Here is a 24,011-nt window from a genome sequence, read left to right on the forward strand (position 1 = left end):
TCCCCACCCATTTCCTTAATGAATGTAGAACAAGCAAATACAGAGATCTATTATTGAAAAGCACCAACCTTCACAGTTTTTCCAGCAGCTGAGCCAGCAATGGACTTCTTTACCTGAAACAAGAGCAAGGGAGGCACAAGGAGTTTGTTTGGGTTTTTCACTAATTCACATGCGCTCAGCCAGCATTTGCTTACCAACAGATCTACAAATGTCATGCAAGTGCATTAATAATAAAATGCCAGTAAGGATGCAAAGGCCCATCTAAAGGGGAGTTAATAATGGAGAGCAGGTGGAAAACCAGCTGAAATCCCCACAATCACCTTCTCCTGCTCTGAGAAAAATGTCTGTGCTCCCTTTGGAACCTGTAGTCAGGAAATATTGTTTCTATTCTTAAACTATTACCACTACTACTACTACTACTACTGCTACTACTACTACCACTACTACCACTACTAGTACTACTACAATAATATTATTACTATTTGTGGTTTTGTTGTTGTTATATGAGCATGTTTATGCAGTCTTTCCACGTTTATTTTAGCAGCAAGGCTTTGCCTGCAAAGGCACAGGCTGCATCTACATGTGAAACAGGCGAGTAAAATGTTTCATTAGTTAATTAAAAAACACTTAGGAAACATAGTTCCCAGTTCCATTCTAGAGAAGGAGGAACATTTTTCACTGACACAAAAACAGGGTGAGCAAGGGGCTGTGGAGCAGCCTCTGCATTTGATTTGTACTCATGTCTGCTCCTGGTGCTCCTGGACGTTCAGAGGCTGCGGAGCTCTGGCTCTCCCTGGAGCTCCCTGGCTCCAAGCTGCTGGGCTGGGCTGGTGCCTCCTTCTTCTGCTGGGGCTGGGCAGCTCTGCCAGTCCACTAGGCAGACAAACTAGACAGCAGCAGGGGGGAAATGTTATTGACTTGTTCCACTGACATGGCAGCATCCAAAACTATAAACCCAAACCCTGTGCTTGGGCACTGAGGACAGAAGGGCAGAGGAACACATTGCCATGCTCCAAAAATCAAGAAGCAGCATAAAAACCCCCTGGGGGAATAATCAAACCTACAACTCCCACCCAGGGAGAACAAAAAAGCTGTGGGAATACAACCAGAGAGCAGAACTGCCAGCACTGCTCAGCTTGTCACTGCCCATGTGGATCTGTGGGCCGCAGTAGGCCGTAGGCCTTGGCAGCAGTTAGTAGGCCCAAGCCTTGGCAGAAGAAAGCAGGATTTTGGAGAAGGAATGCAAAAGAGAAGGAGGTGCTTGTTACAGAGAGCTTAGCCTGCAGTTTCTATGGGGATTTGCAGGAAATATTGTATCTACCAGGCTAGCTTAAAGGAGGCCTACATTGAGCAATGTTATCTAGTTAAAATTACAGTAATTTCACGACCATAAGGCGCACCAGACTATAAGGCGCACCCCCTGTGATTCCGTAAGATTCGCAGCTTTGTAGATCAGATAAGGCGCACCAGATTATAGGGCGCACTTTTTTTTTGCAGTGAGGCTCTGCCCCCAGCTCCCTCCGCGCGGTTGGTGGCCCAGGCTCCGCCTCAAGCCAGCAGCCATTGGCCCTGGGGCACGCCTGTTCCCCGCAGGGGCGGTGTCGTGGGCCCCCAGGCCCGCTTGTATCAGGCGGGGCCGGGACATGGCCACCACCCGTCTGTGTCGCTCCCACGGGGCCGGGGGGTGCCTTTGTAGGGGCCGTCCTGCCTGCACGGGGCCGGGGCGTGCCTGTGTTTGGGCCGTGCCCCCTGTACGGGGCCAGGGCGTGCCTCTGGAGGGCCGATTCCGCCTCCACGGTTCCAGGGCGTGCCCGCCGCTGCTCCACCCCGCCTCCACCTGGCAGCCATGGCCCTGCCGGCTCCCCCCATGGCTTGCAGCTTTCACTTCCAGGTAGGCAAATTTTTTGAACTTTGTCCATCAGATAAGGCGCACCGGACTATAAGGCGCACTTACGGGTTCTGGGGAAAATTTTAGTCAAAAGGGTGCGCATTATTGTAGTGAAATTACTGTACTTAAGTGCTTAAGATAGGGAAAAAAAGGGGGCAAAGTTAATAGAAATCTCAGAGCACTAATAAAGCAAGTGTAACTCCTACAAGAACTATTGAATGGTGCATCCAGAAATACTTAGGAGGAATCTGAAAATAGTAGACAAAGGGCTTTGAAGGGGTCACCAGTGGGTGTGAAGGACAAACACAGTGTTAGAGACTGATGGGGGAAATCCTCTAACCTTGCTGTGTTGCCTGAGACCAGAGCAAGGGCAAGAATAGAGCCAGAACAGGTGTGGGATGGCCCACCTCTCAGGTATTTTTGAACACACCTGCCTGTAAGCCTGCTCTCCATGTTCCCAGCCCCTGATGATTGCATCTGACTCTCCTGTCATTAAGACTTTTTTTTGGTTGGAATTATAAAGAAACATAGAGTTGTGACTGAAGGAACACTCTACCAGGGAGTGAGAGAAGACTGATTTCACCGAATTAGATTTCCATGAGATTTCCTAATGAATAGCCCAGAAGTGGAATACATGGGGAGGATCCACATCGGCCCACAGAGCACCTGATCCTTTTGGAGGATGGACTTTTTTACTCCATGATGTAGTTCAGGTATATTTCCAACTCTCAACTCAAAAAGGATTAGAGTAACTCCCCCGTGGTTTGGTGTTGTGTTGCATTCTTGGATTCTTTGGTGTTTATTTAACCTTCCCGTCCCACTAAGTATGGCTATCTGTAATCTGAAGGATGGTTTCCTTTTCTAAGAGTTTACAACAGGTAATTTCATCCCCATTCTATATTTCCTGTATACAGTTTAAAACTTTTATGTGAGGGATAATCATCACTTCCTTGCGCCTGGGCTGCGGCGACACCTTCCCGGGAGCTGATGGCACAGGAAACACGACACCTGCTCCCTCTCCACTGCCCCATCTTTTGTCCGAATCCCACCCTTTAGAAAAACAGGCCTTTCGATTTTTCACATGGGCTCCAGAAACTTTCCCTGTTTGACATTTGTTGTGTTCATTCCTCAGAGAAACAGCCTTTTGTTTAACTACCAGGAAAACTTCTTATCTTGCACACAACAGCACTATTAAGCTTGTAGGAGACAAGATTCTAAGCTCTTTTCTATAGAAGAAAGTACCTGGAATTTAACTGCAAAGTGGGTGAAAAATGCTTGAACAGTGGTAGTTAAGAGCCCTTTTTACTTCTTAACCCAGTCAAAGGGCCAGAACATTTGCCTGTATGGAAAATGGCTGGCAGTTGCTGGGATTGTATCATAGGGAGCCATAAGTACCTGCATGCACTGCAAAGTTGTTAAGCTCCAGTTCAGCCCAAAGACTCCCAAAATCTACAAAGCCTGTTCTGATTATGGCCTTTGAAAAGTGATGTGTGAGAAAGGAGGATACTCTCGGGGGATCCTTTGATAAGTCAGTTGTGGTGTGGCTGGGGAAGTCATTCCCACATTAACCCCCGTGCAGGTTCCTATCAGTGGTGTCTGTCCTTTTCCATAGGGTACTGAGAATTTAAAACCCCTGTCAAAGGCAGAAGCTTACAAAATCTGAGCAGCAAGGAAGAACACAAAATGTCCTTATTTTCCTGCGGATGGGTTGGGCTCACTCAGTAAAACCTAATGCCCTCCATGGTTCCTCATACCCCAGTGGGATGCCAGTCCTTTAACAGGGGAACAGCCTGGTCACTCCAGGACAGAAGCCTCACAGTCCTAGCTGGCTCTTTGGGGGAATGCCCGTGTTTGTACACCAACATAGATCTAAGGATGCACAAGTATCCTGCTGAGCTCCCTTTGCAAGTAGAACCTGGGATTTCACACGGTTTCAAGTTGTGGGGAAGCTGGCTGCTGAGAACGAGAACCAGAACTGATTCCATGTCACTGCAGAGACCCCTCCTGTCAGCTCAGTCACATCGTGTCTCCTGAGCATGTTTCATTCAGAAAAAGTGGTTCTTGCTACTCTTCAGAAACAAATATGTAGCAGGGTCATTATCCAGACAAAAAAAAAAGTAGACTAAATCATCTGAGTTCAAGCTGAAGTGGGACTTTAAAGTGTTGTGCCAGCTTGAACTCTTGCTGTTAGCTGCTCTGCAGTGGGCAGTGGGACAGGACGGTATCTAACCACTCTCGCTACCTTTTCCCCAGAAATGAGTGCTAGAGTTGTAACAGCAAGAGTGTTCCTAAATGCTCGTTTTTCAGTCTCAGCTCTTGTCTGTAAGTTTTTTTTTTCCCCCCTCCTTAACAAAATGGCACAGTCTTCAGCCTCCTCCCCTGGTTCCCATCTTCTTTGGAAAATAAACAGCTCTGATTGTTGTGCACTTGAGATTACGAAAACATCAAGTTCATTAGTATTTGGCAAAGTGCTCTCTCATTTCCTTCTGATGTAATAATTGAGAGAGAGGGAGCGGAGACAGCAAAGACAGCACAAGGCACAAGTTAATGACCTTCTCGCATGTATAGGTGGGTTCTTTGAGAGGGAGCCTTTTCCAAGCCCCATCTCGCCTCCACTCATACTGTTTCAGCTGAAACACTGCTTCAATGTGGCTTTTATTATTTGATCTGATGTCCCTTGGCCAGCCTTCAGAAGCAGCTAAATGGCAGGCAGGTGTGGGGGGCTAAGAGACAAAAAGCAAATGGAGCTAACGCTTCAGCAGGTCTGCTGCACACAGGCCCTCGGCTCCAGCCCTGCAGGCAAATGCCACTGGTGGCCAGTTCCTCTTGCCTGCTTTGGTTTCACTTACACGTTTAAGTCTAGGGGGAGAATGTCTTGCTTCACTCTCTGAAGGAGATTCTTTGGAAGACTGAAGGCCTGATAAAAATCAGGACGTGGGTGGAATGACTGAGTGTAGAAAGGAATCAGTTGTAGAAAGAAAATTAACTGAGGTCAGTGGTTGCTGTTCTCTAAGTGTTGGACTGGCCACCCACTTACTTGATTGCCAAATTTGTGGCTTTACTCTGGGTGCCTAGAGCCAAATTAAAGTGGGATAAATTCCACAGAAGGGTATAGTGTTCCCTGCTGCCTTTCTCAAGACTTTTCTTCAGTCTTTTGAAGTGCTTCTAGAAGCCTCCAGAGATGTGTAGCTTTCCACATTAGCTTAACTGGAACCTAAGCCAAAAATCTCATCTCATTTAAAAAAATAATCGGAATTTGACAGTGGAATTTTTGGGAAAATAAAGATTACCCTTTGCCAAGTGGTCCCCTTTGATGGCCCCACCTTGAAGTGACAAATCCCTAGGCTACCTGAGCCAAAAGGTGATAATATGGATACTGCTGTCCCTCCACGACGCTGAAGCCCAATCCTTCCCCATACCATGTGTCCCTGCTCCCACTGGATTCACATAGCCAGCACCCTGGAAAGAGGAAGCATGTGAAGGATCACAAGTGGTTTTTCCCTCCTGCAGCCAAGGGCTTCTGTCAAGGAATGGGTGGAACTCTGAACAACCTGGGCTGGTGGAAGGTCCCGTGCCCATGGCAGGGGGATGGAACTGGAGGATCTTTAAGGTCCCTTCCAACCCAGACCATTCTGTGATAGAGGATTACTGATTTCTATGAAGGGTTGACAGCAGTGCCAGAATGCAATCCCCCACTTCCTGGTGCCTAGAGGAGTCCTTCCCCTTTCCCCCCAAATAAAGGTATCCACCTCTTCCCTCTGTACCTGGAAGTGTTGCAGTGGGAGAGTTAAGCAGGTTCATTTTGATGTCCTCCAAGTCTCAGCAGGTTTGAGCTGGCCCTGTTTTGCCACCACAGTACCCTGGGCTTACATGTTCCAAAGCAAACCATGTGTTCTTTGTGCAGCAGCATTGGAAGTCTGTTGGAGGGCATCAATTTTACACTCTTTTCAGCTCCCATTCAAAAGGGAACTGACAAATGGATTCTAGGATTGATCTGTACCAGAAGATACATTATTTTTGAAGACCCCCAGCTGTTTTCAGGACTGTGTAACAGTTCTTGCCTAACAATCTCATACACCTTTATATTTGATCATGAAAAATTTCATATCAGAAAAATGCTCTTTTCCAGACCTAGCTGCAAGGATAGCTGCTTCCTTCCTCCCTCTGCATTTCCTCCCTCCTATTTTATACATGCAAAGGCATATACATTCTTACTCCTTTCTGCCATCCTTACATGGCTGCAGTTTTGATTTCATTGATTGCACACACCAGTGTCTGCAGAGCTGCCTTAAGTAAGTCGAAGCCGTTGGGAATTCAAGGTGAATACATTTTTCTCCTTCAGATACGTTGTTTTAGTTAAAAGCCATTCCGGCTGCTCCATAACAAAACCTGACACAGTGGGCCCCATTGTCCGGCTCTTGGCCAAGGTAGCATGTATGGATTAAGCGATGAATTGCAAAAAGGGCCTAAAAGCCAAGCTGTAACTTCACAAAAAGGCCATTAAAGCTTATATCTAACTAAATATTTATTTTAAATGGATCATGATAGAAAAGCATTAATTCAGGCTTCTAATTAATTTTCCAAAGAAACTGTAATATACTCCCAAAAATCAGCTGCTTCGACCCATCTCTCATGAACCAGGTGAGCAGGACTTTGTCTGAATCTCTTTGCATTTCCAGATGTTCACATGAATTATTTACCGAGGTCCCACCTTTCCATAGGAAATAAACCAGATCTGGAGCTGTGTTGAAAACAACTTTTCACTTTTACACTCTTTCTTTTCCAACAGCTTCACTTTTTGGGGAGTTTTACCTCTCTAGCTGGTCAGCCCCAGATCCCAGCACACTGACAGGGATGTTCTGTTCCAGCTGGTCCATAATTACCGCGTGCTGGCCACGGACAGGGAGCCGGTGGAGACGCTGCATTTGGAATCCTCATCCCCAGCCGGGCGCTGCCCATCGCCTTCCAGCCTCGAGCAGGTTGGTGCAGCTGCTGTGGGACCTGCTCTGGGGTTTTTATTCTCAGGGGGAGTGTAAGACAACACATGTTTATCTGCTCTTGGTTCTTGTCGTGGGTCTCCAGCAGCGACTGGGACACACGGGGGGTCACCGCGGTGTCCCGCAGACTGCCACTTGACCGCCACGCGACCGCCACGTGAGCCCCCCCACCACGTGAGCCCCCACCACGCGTGGCCACCCACTAGTGACCATCCCACATGGGATTCCACGCGAAAGTACGCGTGTTTTTCCACGTGTGTTTTTTCCACGCGAGATCATTCCACGCGTGTATTTTCCATGCGAGAATATTCCACGCGTGTTTTTTCCACGCAAGATTATTCCACGTGTGTTTCTTCCACGCGTATTTTTTCCATGCGAGATCATTCCACGTGTTTTTTTTTCCACGTGAGATTATTCCACGCGTGTTTTTCCACGCGTGTTTTTCCACGCGTGATTATTTCCTTTTTTTGGGTGTTTGCCCTGCTCCCTGTCCATGACTACAGCGCAGTATTTATGGACCTCCGTACCACCTCCACGGGGCTGGGGGGTGCCTGTGTAGGGGCCGTGCTGCCTGCACGGGGCCTGGGCGTGCCTCTGGAGGGGCGGCTCCACCTCCACGGGGCTAGGGTGTGCCTCTGGAGGGGCGACTCTGCCTGCACGGGGCTGGGGCGTGCCCGCCGCTGCTCTGCCCCGCCTCCACCTGGCAGCCATGGCCCTGCCGGCTCCCCCCGTGGCTCGCAGCTCTCACTTCCAGGTAGGCAAATTTTTTGAACTTTGTCCATCAGATAAGGCGCACCGGACTATAAGGCGCACTTATGGGTTCTGGGGAAAATTTTAGTCAAAAGGGTGCGCCTTATAGTAGTGAAATTACTGTACCAACATGCTTCTATAGATGAGCTTAGGCTAACTACCCTTGTGTGGAAGAGGGTGTAAATTAGATTCGTAAATAAAAGCTGATGTTCTGGAAGTTGTGTCAGAAACATGGATGGCACAATTTTGAGCTGATATCCATCAATGTGTTTGCGGGAGGGTGACAGTTCTTTAGAGACAATGCAAAGAATGACATCATTACTGAAGCAACAGGGGAAAATCCGTCAAACTGATCAGTGTAGAAGTTCAAGCTTTTTTCTCAAACCCCTGACAGAGATTCTTACCAGTCTGCTGGTACCTATTCTGAGCCACACAAGAACAAGCAGCAGAACACATGAAGCTTCTGAACTTTGGAAGGGTTGTGGTTGCTCTGTTTTCCTGAGCCTTCCTTGCTAAGGTGTGCCCACCAGCTGAGCTATTTGGTCTCCGCCTTGTAATTCTCTTTTCAGTGGGACTTGCCCATTTTGGTGCACCCGTTTCCTCCTCCCACCACCTTTTAAGTTGTCCCAGGTTGGGTGTTACATTTCTTTTCCTTCCTGTGCATCCATTTGAGTCAGAGCTCTGTGACTCCCAGATGTTTGTCCAGGGAAGCTCCTAGAGGGTAGTCAAAATACTCAAAATGCTCAAAATGCTCAAAATGCTCAAAATGCTCAAAATGCTTCTTTGCAGTGCCTTAATTTTGCAGCAGCGGTGTGCTTTGGGTGCAGCAGGCTGGTTACTTGGCTTTTTCTCCCCACTTATTTGTCATTCTTCCCTCAGAGAGGCCTACACTTTGATGGTCGATGTTAGCCATGCAGTAAATGGGTGGGAATGAAAGGCATTCCGATTTAGAGAACTCCCTGGGTCATTACCGAAGCACAATTTCATCCACAGAATTTAAGAAATTGTTCTTGATTTTAGTCACAAGCAGTGGTGACCAAAGGGCACATTTCCTTTGGTTTCCTCACATCCTTGTTCTTTCTCAGTGTTCATTTTGGCATACAGGGTGAACGCGCTTGGTGTCTGTTTTGTGTGACTCTTGGGTCCTTTGAGCTATGGATTACAGACGGCAAGGGGGTTTTGTGATACTTTGGCACAGAGGAGAACTTTCCGGGCTTTGGCGTTAGCTGTAGAGCAGGTTTGGTTGCCATGCATAAATGGAACAGACCAACGCAGAGCGGTGGCTATTGTGATGTCAACGGAGGGCTGCCACGTCACAGCATTGTCAGCAGCAGGTTGCCCTGAAGCACACAAGGTCTCAGCGTTCAGAGCAGCTCTTGGCGTGCTCGTGGCTGGAGGATCCTCTACTGAGGCGTCCTCAGGCAACAGTTTGCACTGTGAGAAGGCAGTCTTTTCTTGTTGCCTGCTGTTCTCAAGTGTGTGGACCTGATCTACGATCTTGAGCTGCGCTGTTGAAACAATGGAGAGAGTCTGTGGAGCAGTCCGCAGAGCCTTTTCTCGTGTGACTTCTCGGAAAGTTTTTCGTCGTTTGACAGGTAAATAGGAATATTTTCCTTGGGGTAACACGTTGAAATAAAAATCTCATAGAGCTGCCATAAGTTTGGTAAAACCCTGGCCAACAGCTTCAGCTAAAAAGACAGTGTCTCCTGCTCAGCAGGGTGTGGAGAACTTCCCAAATGCAGATTGGGAGAGCTTTTGAGGCATCTTTTTACAAACTGCAGTTCTCACAACTACTGAGGGAACTCACCCTTTTTCTGCATTACCTTAAATGATGTGTCTGTATCACTGCACCCTCTCTGTGTGCTACCAGAGTGATTGGCTTTGTGCTGAAGGGCAAACTGCCGAGCACTTTGTGTGTGTGCTGCTGAACCCGGAGCTGGGCCTGTGCTGTGTCCAAACAGAACCACAAGTTCTAACAGGGGTTAGCTGCTTTAGCTGTAGGGTGGACAATGAGCTGCAATGAAGGCACTGACTGCTAAGGAACAATTTGCATTTTCTCAGCCAGGTTTCTTGTTCCTTAGTGGCAAAGCCAAGCAACAGGTAGACGCAGCCCAGGGTATTGCCCTGTAGTCTTGCTGGCTGTGCAAAAGAATTGTTGCTCCTGGAGGGATGGTGTGAAAGGGAAATGCTCTCTGCTTAGGTGGCCTTGTGTTCTGTGGGACTCCTCAGCACAGACAGTTTCTAACACACCTGGTTTGTTTTCCCTTTCCCATGGCAGGTCGCCTCAATCTTGGAAGAAGTCAAGTCCACGTTTTGGTGAGTGGGACGGGCACCCTTAATAATCCTGGTGTCTGAGAATTATGGAGCAAGCTGTGGGCTTGGCCTCTTGCAGTACATGGTCACCCTTACAGGCCTGAAGAAAGTCCACATCAATGTCTGCATGAGCATTACCAACAGGATCCCAGCAGTTTCCTCCTTTTCCATTGAAGAGGTTTTAATTCTTGAAAGTCAACTTTTGCAGACAGGAGGGTGCATGCTGATTGTAGTCAGGCTGTGGGATTTCCTCCAAAAGCATATGAAGTCCCATCAAAATATTAGTCTCATCAGCCCAACTGAATTGATTTTAACAATTTAGTGTCCCACTTATATCCAAATTCATGACTTCTCTTTATGACAGCTAAGGACAGGGCTCAGGAGAAATAAGGTTCTAGATGACAGGTTACTCCCTGTCCCTCACACTGCTCTCTGTCTGCAGAGCACCACACCAGCAGCAGAACCTCCTCTGGCTGGCTCTCTTCCTCCAGAACCTAAAAGGGAGCCACAGGACAAGAAACATCCACGGGCTGTCAGTCCAGGGCCTGAGCATCCAGCAGCAGTAAGTGGCAGCTTTGGATGGTCCAGTGCAAAGCTTTGGTGCAGGGCAGAGCTGCAGGTCTCTGCTCAGGCAGCTCTTGCCCTTTGTGGCTGAAGATGCTGAGGGCTGGAGTCTAGGCACCTACACTTAGTGCTTCAATGTTACTCTTAACTCTGACATGACCCAAGTTTGCTGAGAAGAATCCAGTGCAGCTCTGCATGGCAGAGGCAAGGTCTGTCTCTGAAGGGCTGGAATGCTGTTCCTATTGGCTACTCTCTAAGACCTGAAATGCTGAGGGGAAGCCAGTTGACCAGAGCTGAGAAGGGAAATGTTCCCTCCTTCTATTCACTTAGAGAGTAACTCAAGAGTTATTTACTTACTTCCATCAACCTCCCACACACAGCAGTTTTCACCATCAGGTGAGCTGTATCTCTGCTTGCTGCTTCTGCCAGCCCTCAGGAGCCAAATTTTCTGATCCTTATTGCATCTTTGTGCTTCCTCCCTGCCCATTCCTTACAGGTCCCAACAGGAGAGCTTCTTCCCAGTCACGACTCCTCGGCCCAGGCAGGACAGAGAGAGCAGCAGGAGAGCACGGATAGAGCACTCTGTGCCCGGGAGTTCAGGTGTGTGCTGAGCTTTGTCGCTTTCTCCTGGCAGGGTTGGCCATTGCTGGGCTTTAGGAGGCCCAGCGTCAAGAATAAATTTGGCTTTCTCATCATCTGACTCGCTCAGCACAGAGAGGGCAAGGAAGGCAGCCCATGGGCAGGTCTGGCAGCTGACTGAGCTACAGCAAAGCTGCCTCCTGGGTCTCACTTCTCAAACCTTGACAAAAAGCATTCCAAACCGTGCCAGGGTAGATGCAAGGGAGGCTCAGGCTGGGCCTCAAGAGAAGCACTGCAATAATGCAGCAGAGTAAGATTGTCAGAGAGCTTGTGCAGATTCCACCTGTGGAAGTTTGGAAACCCCGATTGGATAGAGCCTTGAGCAGCCTGTCCAGATGCCATAGCTGATCCCAAGCGCTTGGAGCTGAAGACAGGGCTAGAAGCTTCCTGGGGTCCCTGCCAGCATAAACCATCTTGGGATCCTTTGATTATTGGATTGGAAATTCATACCTACCTCCTCGCCAAGCTTGCAGGCTCATTCCTTGTTACACTACGAAAGGCAAGAGTAATTGTGGCAGTACTCATCTAGACTTAGCGAGGGTGTCTTAGCCAAGAAAGAACATTTGCAAGTCCAACATCTGCTGTATCAGAGAGGAGTGTGTTAAGCTGAAAGTACCTGAGCTTTCTGGAAAAGTTTTGTAGCTTCTGGAAGCCTAGTTGACTTTCTTACTGGTGACTCTATCACCTACACAAAAGACAGAGAGATGCTGGTTTAGGGAAGGAATTACGGCATTCCCTTGAGGTGGAACTAGAGGGCTGTTGGATGTTCCTGACACTGCCCTGTGTGGGACATGGTATGTAGTCCTGCTTTTGCAAGGAGACTGTGTTGCTATTAATGGTTTACTTGTCTGTCCCCTTGTTGTAGATGGAATGAGTTGACTGGATTTGAGAGGAAGTGGCACTCCTCACTAAAGAGAGCGTGTGAAGTGGCAGCAGAGCCAGCAGAGAAATCACAGCCCCAGAGGGATGCGCTAAAGGAAGAGGTTCCTCTGGCAGTGCCAAAGGTTTGCTCACCTTATTCCTAGGCAGCATCTGTGGGAGAGGGAGTTGTCCCAGCAAGACCACCCTGAATGCTGCTTCTGGCAGCAAGCTAAGACCAAGACTGTGTTGCTGTTATTGTTGTTGTTCCTCTTGAAAAATGGTGCCCCCCATGCTTCCAGGTTTACCTCTCACAGCAACCAGCACCCAGGGTTCTGGAGAAGCTGCTGCAGGAGCTCTCTCGCCAGGGGCACAAACTGTCCCAGGTGTGCCGAGACAAGGCAGTGCTGGCACAAGAGAACGCTGCCCTGGAAGCTCGACTGGCAGCCACAGAGCGTGACCTACGAGGCCTTTCCGAGCAGCTGGTAGAGGCCAGGTAAAGGCAGGAGGAGACCCTGGGTGGGACATTACTGAAGGTCTGTAATTACAAAGGTGGTAAGCGTTACATCAGGATTTACTGCCTCCTGTGTGCTCTCCAAATGCTTCTCAGAGAGGTGATGAGACATGAGTTAAAACAAAAGGATACTGTGACTGACCTGAATGTTATTGTTCTGACCACTCAAGCTCTCAAGTCTCTTTTGCGGGCTGGCTTGGGACCCCTTTGCACATCCCCAAGGCATATGAAAAGCAAGGTGACTTAGTTAGCCTTACATAATGTACCAAGTGTTGTTAATGACATTCCAGTAGTTTAATTGGCAGGATACCTGTCCCACTCGCAGGATAGGTCTTGTTCAGATAAAAACCTGCAGATGCTTTCTTATTCATGCTTCTCAATGGAGGAACTTACATACACGGTTCAGGGCATTCTTTCAGCACATATTTTACTTTCACTTAGAGATCATGTGGCAAATGAAATATCTCTACCTTCATTATGAATGGTAATAAATATTGACGAGTCAGGCAGGAGAACAAGGTGTTCTGTCCTCCTGCAGAGTGGTTTGGAAGTGCTGATGAGCACAGGGCTGTGAGCAGAGGCTGGGTTTTTGCTCATTGGCAGAGACTTTGCAGGCACAGCCCCCCATGTGGGATATGTCAGGCAAGAGCAATTTGAGCTTTGGCTTCTGAGATGATACTCAACTGGGCTTTCTGTGCTGGGTTAGGTGATGAGGAAAGGCTGCCCAATGACCTGGAGGGGCCTGCTTTGCTATTTGAAGAGGTAGAAATAGTCTTGCTGTATCTGAGTTTCCTTACAAGCCATTTTCCGTAGTCAGGTGTAGAGATCTCAAGGCACAACCTCGTGGAAAACCTGTCCCTGAGTGCCAGGAACAATTTCTCTTCATCTTCATGACTTGTAGGTCACAGAAGGAGAGCCTGCAATGCAGCCTGCTGGAGGCTCAGCAGCACATCTTGGAGTTGAAGATTGAAAGGAACTGTCTGGAAGGCCAACTTCACTCAGCCACGCAGGTCAAGGAGTTGATCATTGGTGAGAGCCTCATGTGCTTTGTTTTTGGTTATTGTCCTGCCTTGTACAGCTGCTCCAAAGCCAGCTCTATCCGCTGGGCTTCCGAGAAGTGAAGGAGTTGGGGGCTTGTCCCTCCTTACCTGAAACTAAAAAGGCTTGAAGTCACCAGAGTGCTTTGTTAGTGCAGTGTCTGACTTTTTCCATTTGTCATGTTTGCAGAGGATGTGAAGGGCCTTCAGCGTGAGCTGCAAGCTGTAAAATCATCCAGCAAGCAGCAACGCAAAGAAATGGCTGAACAGCTCCAAAGGATGGAAAAGCAGTGTACCAAGGCTCTCAGACTGTGGCACTGTGCTCAGGGAGAGGAAAAGAACAAACTGGAAATACTGGTAGGAAAGAATACATCCCTGAAATTTTCAGGCAAGCTTGGTGGTTTAGCTAAGCAGAAGAGCAGCCTGAGTATGTGACATGGCTGCAAGCCTCTGATGTAGGCCACACGTTGCTGGGCCAGGCAGCAGAGGCTTCAAGGGCTCCTACTTGAGAAGAGCCTGAGAAGCCCCAGAGGATGAGGCTGGGACAATAAATGTAGCCAGAATTTGAGGATGGGCATAAGCCAAGTTGCTCAGGAGGCTGGGTGGTCGCCACGCAAAGCATTGCAGCCAAGAGTCTGGATCATGCCCACACCTTTTTGCCATGCAGCAGACTGCTGAGTGTGCTTCCAACTGCAGTCCCAGAGCCTGGTTCCTTGTTTTCTGTCCTTCCACAATGGACAGAGTTCTTCCCTTTGGGTTTGCATATGCCACAGGCCTCATGTTGCTGGTGTTTCAGCTGGTGGCCTGTTGTGGCACATAGGGCATCAGGGTGCTGGCCTCCTTCTCAGCCTGCAGTCCACCTGCAGCTTTTCCTTGATGAAAGGATATGGGGACGTTGAGTAGAGAGCCTCTGAGAACAGAAATCCTGAGGAAAGAGGGGTCAGCAAACAGGACACCAAGAGTGCAGGGAAGCAAGGTGACATGTCCTTTCCTTCCACCTGCTGTCCCGTCTTCTTAGTGTCTGATTGGGACAGGAGTGCTGGACTCATAAAGTCACTGCTGTGCGCTATTCTAAGGGGGTTAGGGGTAAGAAGAAACTTCAATTTTCTGTTTGAGGAGCATGACTGGGACTTAATCTGGAAGTGTCTCCTTCCCCTCCTCAGGAGAGCCAGCTCGAACAACAGCGTTTGGAGGCACAGGAGCTGCTGGAGCAACGCGAGAAGTCCCTGGCAGAGGTACAGAGGGAACAGGAGAAAAGCCTGCTGGAGATGAAGCAGGAAGTTGCCAGCATGCAGCCTAAATAAGAAAAACTACAAAGCAGAACCAGTCAAGAGGCAAATGGGCACTGCTTGTCTGGACTCTGTCTGGGTGGGATTGTCTCTTAGCTGACCCTTTACAAACATGAGAGCGAGTAGAAAATGTGTTTTGAATCTGTGAGCACATCAGTCTGGGGTGCCACACAAGTAGTTTGTGGGAAGTTTCAAGCTGTCTTCTCTTCATTTCTGTGCAGCTGCAGAGCCAGAATGTTGAGCTTTTATGCAAGCTGCGTCGGCTGCAGCAAAAGCTCAAGCAAAGCCAGCAGTTTGTAGAGCTCCTGACGCAGGAGCTGAAAGAGGAGCAAGAGAATGGGCAGGTGAGCCTGACGAGCCAGGTAGCAGAGGGAAGGGCAATAAGAGGCGCATGAACTGTAGATCTCAGGAAAGGGCAGGAAAGGCCTACTGCAGACACTGGAATCACAGAGCCTGGCAGGCTCCAGCGGTGAGAACCAGGAAGGAGAGTTAGGATGGAAGGGTTAGAGCTGGGCAGAGACGCAGAAAGAAGTGGCTGAATGCAGGTGCTTTGGAGACTGGAAAAGAAGAAAGCTGAGCATAATTGCAGATGACAGTAAGATTTTGCTTGACAGAATATCAGGAACAAGCTGCTGGCAGCTCAGAGAAAGATGAAGGCAATGGAGAAGAGGCACCAAAAAGAAATAGAAAGAATGCAAGAGATGCAGTTGCGGCACAGGCTGGCTGAAGAAAAGCAGGTGAGTGAGGGGCAGTAGGCACTGCAGTCATGGAACAAGTGGTCTCTCCTCTTCCAGTCTTTCCCCTGCATAGCAGCAGGTGGATGGGAGCAACGCCTCTGGCTGCCATGCTCTGTGTTCTCCATCGCAGCTGATTGGAAGGACACTTACTGGGCTGCTGAACCTCAGCTGCTGCCCTGGCCTGGTGCTAGTGCTGTGGCCCGTGTCCAGCAATCCTCGGAATGTATTTCTGCTGACCTCTTAGTGCTTACTTTGTTTTTGGGGTTTATTTTTTATGTCTTTGGTCTGGTGCACATGGTGACCCACGCAGATTCTGAACAAGCTGTCCCTGTCCATTGTGAATGCTGTCCTCAGAATGGGATGAAATTGGAAGTTGTTTCCCTTTCACAGTCTCTCATAGGGCTGGTTGTGACAAGCTGGAGTCTCTGGCTGCTTAGTGGGGTTTGACTTGAGGTGGAAGAGTTGACAGCACAGCTTGCAGCCTAACACAAATGTTGTTCCTAAGGTCTTACCTTTGAAATGTGCTCTCTAAGGCATATCTGCCAGCCACCTTTCTGTCACAAACAAATTTCTTTCCCAGATGGATGCGGGCCATGCCATTGAAGCTCCCCCAGCAGCAGCATCCTCCAAAGAAGCCTCCTCTCCTCAACCTGAAAACTCGAGCACCAGCAGCTCTCCCAGCTCAAGCCAGGAATCAGAGCAGCGGCACCAGGAGGGAAAGAAGCAGTGCCTGCAACTGCTGAGTACGTCCTGTGCATTTCGTGTTCCATTGAGCAGTGTCTTGTGGCTGTGCCTCAGCATGAGCTGTGCCACATGTTCCTCTCCTGACTTTGGTGTCAGACAGACTCAAAACATTTTGGGCTCCCTACAGAAACTGTTGCTGTGTTGTTGTGTTGCCGAGTCCAGTACTAGTGACTGCTGCACCTCAGGCTAGAGACAAGCAGCGTAATTCTTCACTGAAAGGGGAATGAGCAAAGATGTCTTCAGAACTGAGCCTGCTCGTGAATCAAGAGGGTCCTAATTCTAATAGTCATTGCTCTTGGTTATTGCACGAGCTGCTGTTCTTTAAAAATATCAAGGCAATTTTTAGGCAAACTGCTGAGAGGTAGACCCCCTCCTCTTCCGGAAATCCCTTTGCAATATCCTTTCTGCTCTTCAAAAAGCAGCTGGTGATAAAAATCCATTCCAGGACTCAGGGTGCAATTAATGCTTGGAAATATGAAACCATCTCCTGAACCTCAAAAGGGGGGTGTATTCCCAAGAAAAGGAAGGCTCATGATTTTTCAGCTCTCCTTCCTGTTTGTACATGACTACCACCTGCCTTGGTGCCTGTTCTTTTCTGATCTCTGCTTGCTCTGATGCTTTCTCCGTGGGCTAAGTTTCCTCTCAGGGTAACCCTTCAAAGGAGGGTAGGGAATCTGACTCTGTGCAGGCCACTTGTGCTACGGAGCTGCTTTCTTGCCTGGGCTATTGTGGTTGTTGCTGTGGTTGTTAGCCAACTGCCCATAAATTGCTCAGAGCCCCAGAGAGCGGAGATGAGTTTCAGTGCTCCTGGAAGTCAGTGTCTCTGTTTTGAAGGTGGCTTCTTGCATTTTGTTCCTTTCAGGGCGTGTTGTCAGTGTGGGAAATCCAGAAAAGAAATACACTGGATGTGAAATTATTGGCAGTGGGTGAGTGCAGCCATGCTTACTTCTACAGAATCATACAGGGCCAGGTATTTTGCTGCTGTAATATCAAGTGGGAAGTCAGGCAAGCTGCAAGTGTCTTTGGACCATGGCTGTAAATTTTCCATGCCTCACTACTGATCTCTGGGCATCATCACAGATAACTGAAAGGTCACAATGTCATGCCTGCCTCAAGGAGCAGGACCTGGAAGCCCTCCTATCCTCAAGTGTGTGGTACCAGTTTGTTTAATTTTCTTAGGAGACATCGTTTTGTATGGTTCAAATAATACAGCCACAATAATGGAGGGAGAAAAGACTGAGGGGGAGCAGCTTCCTACCTGATAGCTGTCACATAACAGCTCTCAGTAGCATTTCTTTCCAATATTTTGTGGAAAACAATATTTAGTGCTCAGGACCATAAGAAAGGGTGTTGTCTGAGTTTTGTAGATAGAATCAAGAGAGAAGAGTGAAAGGCCCAACGGGATTGTGTGTTTCAGTGCCTGGAAATGCATGGCACATGCACATTCAAAAAGCAAATGGCAAAGAATACTCTGCCACCATAATGTAGTGTGTAGAGTAGAGATTTGTAGTAGCCCTTCTTCCTCCTGTTGGGCCCAGCTTATCCCTTGGGCATGCTGCATGGCAGAGGGCTGCTGGGCTGCTGTGCTATTGGCTGAAGAGTAGATGAGCCCTGGTGTTTGAGAGACACTGCAGGCAGCAGAGAGCTCCTGCCTGGGCTGCCTTTTGCTCCTCAGCACTGAACAGCTTCTCTGTTCTTGCCACTTCTGTTTCTAGGAGTTTTGGAACAGTTTATAAGGCTTTTGATGCTGCCACAGGACGAGCGGTAAGTGCCAACAGCCCATGAAGATTTTGCAGCACTTGAGCGCTTTCCCTTGTGATTTTATGTGTGTCCAGAGATTGTAAGTTTATTTTGAGTCATCTTGGAGTTCTTTTTTGGTCACCATTTTCTCCGTAATCTACGTGTTTATATTCTTTGGCCCACAATCAAGAATGGCAACAGTTTTTGGAACCTGATCAAAGCCTCTAATAATGCTAATTTATTTTCAGCAATTTGAATTCCTTATCACAACAAATCAAAGAGCATAATTGAACAAAATCACATTTGTCTTGCAAGATATGTGTAAATAATAATAGTATTGATAAACAAATGCCATTTGAGAAGTGTGTGTGTGCAGAGGGTGTTGTTAGTGCTTTGTGGTTGATGTTTAGAGTCCCTTTTAACTGAGGTGACAAGGCATTCTGGCCCATGAGCTGGAAGAGAAAGAGGCTCTTGTAATGTCTGTCCCTAATGGCTTTCAACGTTGTTGTAGGTGGCCATAAAACAAATTGATCTTCAGCACCAGGGCTGCGAGTATGTATTGAGAGAACTCCTGGTCATGAGGGCAAAGAAGAACCCCAATATTATTACCTACCTGGAAAGGTAAGTAGTTCTGGTCGTTTTCTGGAAATGTTTGTTTCCATACTTGCAAGGCAGAGCTTTAAAAGCTCATTACTGACTGACAGAAAATTGGCCTTTCTCTTAACATCAATCCACTCCTATATGAGGCTCAGGGGGAGATTGCATTCTGTCTGAATTCATGGTTCCTGGCAGAGATAGCTTGAGGATTGTTCTCTTGCTAAACCAGCAGCCTGTATGTTCACTGGCTGCATGTTGTTGTGTTGCTTTGGGGAGTGATTTTTTCCAAGTGTCAGAGGAGGAGTGCTGAGAAATATCAGAGAATCACAGAATCACAGAATGACTAGGCTGGAAGAGACCACCAAGATCATCAAGTCCAACCCATGCGCTAACATCTCCACTAGACCATGGCACCACGTGTCCTCTCCATCTGTTGGTTGCTGCTTGATGAAAGGACATGAGAAAAGAAATGAGTCCTCTTGCGCTGTTCCCACTGTTTTCCTTTGCCTTGCATGCCAAATGAGTAGGCTAGGAGATACATTATTTGCCAGGTTGGAAATTGTTGTTCCCATTTGTGACTGACCTTTATGCAAGATTTTCTAAAGGGTGTCCACTGGGCTGCACACCCACATGCCCTGTGTAAAAGCTGTGACAGCTGTGTCTCCTTGCTGCTGAAGATGATGAAGCTGTTGCTGGGATATGTCTGCTTCCAGATTCATCATTTCCATCACAAAACTGACTTTTTCCCCTGCTTGCCACCTAAGCCATCTCCTTCTATGCATATGTGCTTTCCTCGTTTAGACAGCACAGATTTCAAGCACTGGATAGCCTAGGTGGAGAGTGTCTTCATTTTATTCCATCTTCATTTACCAGTGACCTGGAAACAAAACTCAGCTCTAGACTTTTCTTTCGTACAGCAATTTAACTGTGCACATTCAACTCCACACTGTTGTTTTCATCTTGCAGCTACCTTGTAAATGGGGATGTCTGGCTGGTGCTGGAGTACATGGATGGAGGCTCTTTAGCTGAGGTGGTCAGCTGGAAAAGGATGGCTGCAGGACACATAGCAACTGTGTGTCGGGAGGTAAGCGATCCTACTTGTGCTTTGGGTGGCATGGATGGGCTCATTCTGTAAAACCGGTGCTAAGTGAGTGATTCCATGTTCAGGGCTTTCTTTCTTTGCTGCTCTTATGCTTCAGAGAAGACCAATCATCTGCACTGGACTGCCTGCCAGTGTTCCTGCACTTACTGTAGTCTGTTCTTTACTCTTATCTGCTGTTCTTGAACTCTCTTTTCATTATCTGCCTGTAACTGCAAAGAAGGGAATGCAGAAAGGTTCTGGATGTGTCCCTGTTTTAAACCAACAGCAAAGCCAAAGAGAGACTCATGTGTCACAGGTCTCAGTTTCAAAGGTTGGCATGGCCCCCACCATGGTGTTTGCTGCTGACAACTAACAAATGAGCTACTACAGACCTTGTCATCCAATCTCCTACCCGACAGTGGTGCCCTAGGTACCCGACGCAGGGACTTTTCCTAGTTTGAAAAGCCATTGTTTGTCCTCAGGATGGGGAGAGTGCATCTGCTCCAGCCGCGGTCATTCTGACTGCCTTTGCAGGGGACAGGCTCTTGAAACGACTGATGTTTCCCCTCAGAAACGATTATGCCTTCCCTTGGAAAGATCCTGCTCTTCTAGGGTTACAGCAGCAAGCTCCTCCTCTTGCCAGCACTCACGGTTCCTGTGCAATTTGGGAATCTTTTGGAGCAGTTTCCTTTATAGCGTGTGATGAAATCATGTCAGGCTAACTTTTGTCCTCCTGTTTCTTTTTTCTCTCTCAGTGCCTGCAAGGCCTGGCTTTCCTTCATGCCAATAAGGTGATCCACAGAGACATCAAAAGCGACAACATCCTTCTGGGTCGGGATGGCTCCGTCAAGTTGGGTGGGTGTTCTTGCTCAGGCCGCGCTCCAGGGGTGCGGTGTGGGGCTGCTGTGGAGGGGCTGCCAGGAGCCTGGCAGTGCTGCTGCTGAGAGTGCACAGGGCACTACTGCAAGCTCAGGGAGCAGCTGCAAGTTGCTGAGAGGTCTAGAGAGGAAACAAAGGTTCAGGAGTAGCTTTGCTTTATGTGTGCTCCTTGCAGAAGGAGGCAGTTCCAGTGGAAATCTTCAGGTGAGTGAGGAAAATCCATGGTGTGAGTTCTGTTGGGTTGTTAAGTGAACAATTGCCCATGTCCTTGGCTGCAGCCCTGAGGAAAGTGAGCACATCTGATTTTGCAGCTCAATTCGGCACTACGTTCTGAGCCTTAGAGTGAGGGACTCTTTTCCTTGGTTTCCTACTTGAAGCATTGATTGTTTTTCTCCTCAGCTGATTTTGGCCTCTGTGCTGTGCTCACCCCTGAGCGGAGTCAACGCAAGTCAACGATCGGGACCACGTGCTGGATGGCACCCGAAGTTGTCCGAGGAGAGCCATACGGTCCCAAAGTGGACACCTGGTCCCTTGGCATTGTAGGAATAGAAATGGCCAAAGGAAGGCCTCCTTATGTTTGGAAAACCAGGGAACGGGTAAGGGCCAAATGTGCTCAGATATCAGTGTCTTTCTGGTCCATCACCATTAGACAAAATCCCATTCCCACACCTTGAACTGGTTCCGCAAGGACCCACTTTTAATAATGTCCCTGGGGCATTTATCTGGGGGAGCCCACATCAAGTTCCAAGGCAAGACCCATAGGAGGATGGAATAGCTGGGGCTTCACTGGGGCTTTTCTCCTTTTGGGAGGGAAGGCTCATCTGCAAGGCAAGAAATCACCACTGCAGGCTGCAGCTTAAATTGTGGCCTCTAGGTGAGCACTTCAGGATATGGAAGGATCACACAGAGTCTTGTGTTTCCTTTTCCTTCAGGCTAAATATCTGATAGCCAAACGAGGGGCACCAGATCTGCACAAGCTCAGGCTCCCCTCCGGCTTGTGTGAATTTCTGGGCTGCTGCCTGCAGATGGATGTGGACAGGCGAGGCTCTGCCCAGGAACTGCTGCAGGTACAATGCAAAGGGGCTGCAGGCCAAACAGCTGTTCTCCGTCAGGCTTTGCTCCTCGGCCAAACTCCAGGGCATCAGATGGGCTCCCCATAGTAATGTCTGCTCTGGGTGCATTTAAATGAAAACCAAGTACAATCCAATACTCGTTGAGGGTAGAAGGGACCAGAAGAGCATTTTGTCCAAACGCCCTGCCTCTGTCAAGGACATCTTCAAGTAGATCAGGTTGCTCAGAGCCACATCCAACATGTCCTTGAATGTTGCCAAGTATGGTGCACATGCCAGCTCTCTGGGAAACCTGTGCCAGTGTTTCAGCATACTTGTGGTAAAGAGTTTCTTCCTTTGAGCCAATCTAAATGGACCCTCTTTTACCTTAAGACCATTTGCCCTTGTCCTCTTGCAATTGGCCCTGCTCATAGATGAATCCCCATCTTTCTCAGAAGCCCCTTCAAACACTGAAAGGTCACCAAAGGCCTTGCCCTTCTGCAAGCCAAGCAAGCCAATTCTCACAGCCTTTCTGCAGTGGTCAGCTCTCACCTTGTGGTCATTTCTGAGGCCCGCTTTTGCTCTTGAGTGGTGTGTTCAGGTTTAGGTAGTAGCAAAGGATCTGAAGTGTTGTAGTGCTGGGGACGAAGGCCTGCAGTGGGGCTTGACGAGCAGAGCAGAAGCAGTCCCTGCCAAGCTGTTCTGGATTGGTATGTGGGAAGGGAGATGCAGTGTTGGGCTGACTGTGAGCATCCATGAGCACCCATCTTGTTCCTCCTGTCCCACTCTTAGAGGTTTCTGTCAACCAAACAGCGACAGCTGAGCAGGATTGCTGCCAGCCCCTGTGCTGCATGGCCCACTCAAGTCGATGAGAACCGCTGCAGGTTTGCTGCCAGGTTTTGTGGCAGACAGGGAGCTGGTGTGCGGGCCACTTCCTTGGGTGCCCCTGCTGTGGAGGATGATGCCAGCCAGCACAGGAGGGTTGAGGGGCATGCCAAGGCAGACACTGCTCTTCCTGCAAGCCAGAGCTGAGTCCATCTGTGCTCTGCTGCTTGTGTCTGTGATTTACTGGTTGCTAGAGGAATACATCCTTCTGACCCTGTCAAAAACTCATTTTGGAAAATCATGGCTCCTTTTTCCTTTGTCTCTTTTAAATTGGTTTGTTTTTCTTACTTTTCCTTTTGGGCAGCATCCATTTCTCAAATTAGTGGAGCCTCTGTCCAGCCTCTTCTGAAGCCAGATTGCTGTTATCTGTGCAGCAAAGTAATGCAGGAAGGAGATGAATTGACCAGGACACTTCAGCACTACTTTCTCCAACATCAGCTCGCAACCAGACTTAGAATAAAAGTCCTAGATATCTCCAAGCCTGTTGTAAGATTCCCTTATTATAATGGGAATAATGAGCTGCATTCACTTCTGAATTCGCCATTCTTGCTTAAAGATGGAAAGTCACTTCCCTTGGGTGTTTTGTGTGGTTTGAAATTGGGAATGGTCTCTTTCCTTTATTCTAAACTCCAAACTACACTGCCTTTGCAATACTGCCAACTGGCCAGGCTTTTCCTAGCTGTGGACTTTTGCATGAGGAAGAAAATGCAATTGCATTTCCAGCCAAAAGGTAATGAAGAGCATGGAAGCCAAAACATCCTTGGACATACAGACTTTCAGCTGTGCACATAGAGGCTTTTGGTTCCTGCCCGGTGCCGTGGGCACGTCTGCTCTGTGGCTGCTCCCACTTCCCAGGTGGCCATGGCTAACAGGTACGAGGTTCTGCAAATGGAACCAAAGAAGGTGAGCACATCTGCTGGCTCTACAGGAGAGTGGAGAGGAAAGTGCCTGGTAGGTGCCTGGCCAACGAGGGAAGGCACCTGCTGGAGCTGCTCTTTGTCAGCAGACAATGACTGGTGGAAGACACCATGCTTGGGGACTGTCTGGGACTCAGCAATCATGAAAAGTCTCTGGGCTTGACTGGCTTTGTCCCTCCTTCTGTGCCTTCTCTTGTCCCTGTGCTTGGTGGCTGCTCCCCAGGGCTGTGTAGCTGCGTGGCACAGCTCAAGTGCAGCAGAGCCTCATTTGTCTGCCCTTAGAGCTGGCTGCTCACCGCAGCCTTCTCAATCTGAAAGCTCAGTCTGGAGGATGAGTTCCCCCTGTGGCTGGTCTTGGCGGCCAGGGCCTGTCATCTGCTGTTCCTGGTGGCATTGAGGGCTGCGTGGTGCCTCAGGCTGGTGTGACCCTACTGCAAACAACAGGAGGCAGTGGCAGGTGGTTGTTTCCAAAGTCACGTCCTTCAGGGGCGGTGTGCTCTGTGTGTGTCCTTTGTTCAGCCTAGATCCAGAGC

The 24,011-nt window shown here is 48.6% G+C and overlaps 1 protein-coding gene across 1 annotated transcript; it reads left to right on the plus strand.

Moving 5' to 3' along the window:
- The first annotated feature begins 1,846 nt into the window (after window positions 1-1,846).
- LOC117010280 (serine/threonine-protein kinase PAK 1-like) lies at window positions 1,847-22,949 on the plus strand. The gene is made up of 19 exons (XM_033084585.1): window positions 1,847-1,891; window positions 6,757-6,867; window positions 11,009-11,112; window positions 12,017-12,155; window positions 12,312-12,505; window positions 13,425-13,552; window positions 13,751-13,917; window positions 14,724-14,795; window positions 15,071-15,193; window positions 15,464-15,586; window positions 16,167-16,329; window positions 17,193-17,256; window positions 18,046-18,094; window positions 18,582-18,691; window positions 19,634-19,751; window positions 20,504-20,603; window positions 21,027-21,223; window positions 21,560-21,694; window positions 22,866-22,949. Exons 1-19 carry the CDS (start codon window positions 1,847-1,849, stop codon window positions 22,908-22,910), a joined length of 2,187 nt encoding a protein of 728 aa, XP_032940476.1. The 3' UTR covers window positions 22,911-22,949.
- The last annotated feature ends 1,062 nt before the right edge of the window (window positions 22,950-24,011 follow it).

This window comes from Catharus ustulatus, chromosome Z (genome assembly GCF_009819885.2).
Source record: "Catharus ustulatus isolate bCatUst1 chromosome Z, bCatUst1.pri.v2, whole genome shotgun sequence".
In the NCBI taxonomy this organism is placed as follows: domain Eukaryota; kingdom Metazoa; phylum Chordata; class Aves; order Passeriformes; family Turdidae; genus Catharus; species Catharus ustulatus.